This window comes from Cyprinodon variegatus, unplaced genomic scaffold (assembly GCF_000732505.1).
Source record: "Cyprinodon variegatus isolate N-32 unplaced genomic scaffold, C_variegatus-1.0 Scaffold1265, whole genome shotgun sequence".
Classification (NCBI taxonomy): Eukaryota; Metazoa; Chordata; class Actinopteri; order Cyprinodontiformes; family Cyprinodontidae; genus Cyprinodon; species Cyprinodon variegatus.
The window spans coordinates 11663-14790 of record NW_015151718.1 but is presented as its reverse complement, the minus strand read 5'-3'; the positions used below and the strand labels follow the sequence as shown (position 1 = coordinate 14790).

The 3128-nt window shown below is 36.6% G+C and overlaps 1 protein-coding gene across 1 annotated transcript in view; it reads right to left on the bottom strand.

Moving 5' to 3' along the window:
* The window catches only part of LOC107102504 (gastrula zinc finger protein XlCGF57.1-like), a 5098-nt gene extending 3207 nt beyond the window's left edge, over positions 1-1891 (bottom strand). Inside the window, exon 1 of the mRNA XM_015401835.1 lies at positions 1514-1891. Coding sequence (XP_015257321.1) covers positions 1514-1634 — 121 coding nt within the window. The 5' untranslated portion in view covers positions 1635-1891. The remainder of the gene's footprint in view (positions 1-1513) is intronic.
* Between the last annotated feature and the right edge of the window lie 1237 nt (positions 1892-3128).

Genomic DNA, 3128 nt, shown 5'->3' with positions numbered 1-3128 from the left:
GCGCCTGGCTTGACGGAGAAACCAGGAGAACAGCTGAGCATATTTACGACAGTGCACTTTTACTTTCGCCCTCTGGGGGGAGCCTCGCTGGAAAATCAACACCGGTTGCAAAGTATACCTTTAAAACAATATAACAATTTTAAAGCAAACAGCATCAAAAAATAAGTTTATCACAGCAGGTTTATTTCTTGGGAGCTGAAATGTTCAAAAACTAAAGGTCTGGTTATCCTCCCTCAGCAGTGTGTCGCAATGAGCCTGTCGCAGATATTTTTGATTTCTGCCCAATATTGAAGCGTGGTCTGCGCTATGTTATTCCACGCCGCAATGCAAGAGGGGAAAATCAGGAACTAGCTGTGGGTCTAGATACGGCCGAGGCGGTGAGGAAGTGGGGGCATGTTTGTCCGACAATGGAGGGACATGAGGGCCAAAAAGAGCGGGGATCCAGGTGGAAAAAGGTGTTAATATATTTGGGCAAAAATGGCCGCTCCCAGACTCAGTGATCGTGATGAAAATAATTTTTATTTTTTTTTACTGATTAATGCTAAATTCATTTAATCACCGTAAACTTATTAGTTTTAGGTATAAATAATGAATCCTTGATTATTCCTTGCTGGCCGGACTTTTCCTTTAAAAAAAAAATAACATTCACGGTAAAATTAGCACATTTTTTAATCAGCAGGTTAACAGATTGTGATTGAATTGTTGACTGTAAGCAGCTTTTTATTCAGCATCTCTGCCTGAAACACTGATTAAACTGATTCCGGCTATTAAGAAATAATAATATTTTATTCCCATTTCTTAAGGTTTGAGGCTGACTAATTAAATAACCATGTTTGGTTGAATAAGATCAATACTTTATCATTTCAAGTAACAATAAAAAAATTAGAATAACTCTCATCTCAGTGAAGAATTTTATCCACGTTTATTTTGAGGAGAAAATAAAACTGATTTCTGATTCTCCCATTGTGGGACAATAAAGGAGTTTCTATTCTATTCTAATTTAGACAGAATATTATCTGTTCCTCTTTTTAATGTTGGAAATCTTTTAATTTGACCTGAAACCTTTGGGCTGAATATCAACCAAGCCTTTTATTCTACTAAGAAGTTTATCTGTAAACTAATCTAATTATTTTATATTCTATGCAAAATGTTAAACTACTTTTTATTCTGAACTACATACACGATCCTAATTAATGGATAAAAAATTGATCTATAATCTGGAATAATGATGAATAACAATGGATTAGTGAGACTAGATGAAAGTGTGGAATATGGGATAAACTCCAACAGAAAACAGATTAAAGCTCAGAGCTACAGCAAGCTAACAGCGGCTAAAAGCAGTTCAATTAATCCCGAACATGTCGGATATAAAGCAGATAAAGTGAAATGAGAGCTGAGATCAGCTTTATTTAAAATGAAATATGTCTGTTTGAGATGCAGCAGCATAAAGTGTCCTTAAATCCCCGCAGGCTCAGAAAGCTAACAGCTGCTGATAAAAACTAGCTGCTCTCACCTGCGGACTGATTTCTACCAACATCCTGCGAATCACGACCTCCGAGCTGTTTCATCCGCACGTTGTCCTCTAAAGGCAGACTTTCCCTGCTGTTTTTATTAACATAATCCACTTCCTTCATGCTGTCTTGATTTTTTCCTTACAAAAAGCTCGGAGATTTAGGCCTCCCCCCAAAAAAAAAAAAAAGGAAAAAAACAGCACTGGCTCAATCTAGATAAAAATAGCGGCTCACATTTTGGTCAGAATGAATCTCGCGAAGTCATTCTGTAGAAAAACGACTCCAGCACCTGCAGACGGGATCTCATTTAATGTTTTCATGTCTAAATTATGACTTAGATGCTTTATGTTTTTGATCAGGCATCCGTCTAGACACCTCTTTTCTCCTATCGCCATAGTAATGAACTCTTCGTTCAAAGCACTGGGTTCTTTGATTGGTAGAAAGCAGCGCTTCCGCCATATTATGAGTGGCAGACTTCGCGTCAGTATAGCTCGCACCATAGGCGGGCAGAGTGTGGTAACCAGGCCAGCAGTGATCGGAGATTTTGTTTTCCAAATTAAATACATCACTAAAATGAACTGTCTTTTCATTTTAAAACAGTGATATTCATGTTTTTTTTTCTTTTACCTGTAACTGTAACTAATAAGTAAGAAACTATCTTTATGTAGAAATGTCTTGATAAGTTTAATTTGCTTGTGAAAGAGAAATGTGAAGCTGCATTAGCATTAAACTAGACGGGCTACATATAAACTCTGCTTTATTCTACTCCTTTTATGGTTAAAAATATATTACATATATCTGTGCATATATGTGTATGTATAGGAGAATGTTGACGTTGTTTTTTTTTGTTTTTTTTTAAGTTAAAAAATAAATCACATTAATTAAATTAATTCTGATACTATGGATTAGCTCTGCTTTCTAGAAAAGAGGAGTCATTTATAACATTAAGTAGAATCAAATGGGTCTTTTAAGGGGTGGCTCCTTATGTGATAAACTGTTGGGAGATATTCATAGTCAACATAACAATCCCCATGACAGGTAAACCTTACTAGTAAAGTTTGGGAGCTTTTCAGGCTTACAGAAATACACCAAGTCAAATTGCTTGTAAATGCAAACCTACCTGGCAATGAATTGATTCTGATTCTGAGGAATCTCTTAATTTTTTTTTTATTAAATATTGGTTCCTCATTCCTCAAAGTTCTCTGCTGGCATGATGATCAATGTTGTTGGTTGTAAATCAAGTCTGATGTTAAAATTAATTAGCAGTTGAGGAGCCATTTTACATAATACTTTATTTAATAAAATAGGTTTTTGGATTAATACCTATTTTGGTTAATTTAAAATGCAGTGAAGTAGAGCTAGTCTTGTTTAAGTACAAGTTTAGTTTTTTCTTCCTTTGCAAGAATATGGACGTTGTCATCAAAGAGCGTCCTTTAGCCTGCAGGTGTAGGTGAACGGCTGAGTCCTTCCCTGAGGAGTCGGCCCTCCTGTGTCTCTCCAATGCAAAGGTCTGTTATAGAGGGTCTAAATAGGGCACCATTTAAATATTGCACTAAGGTCTGAACAGTCCACTCGCCCTACCCGCTACGTAGTTTGGGACGGCCCTTAATGTGGTGG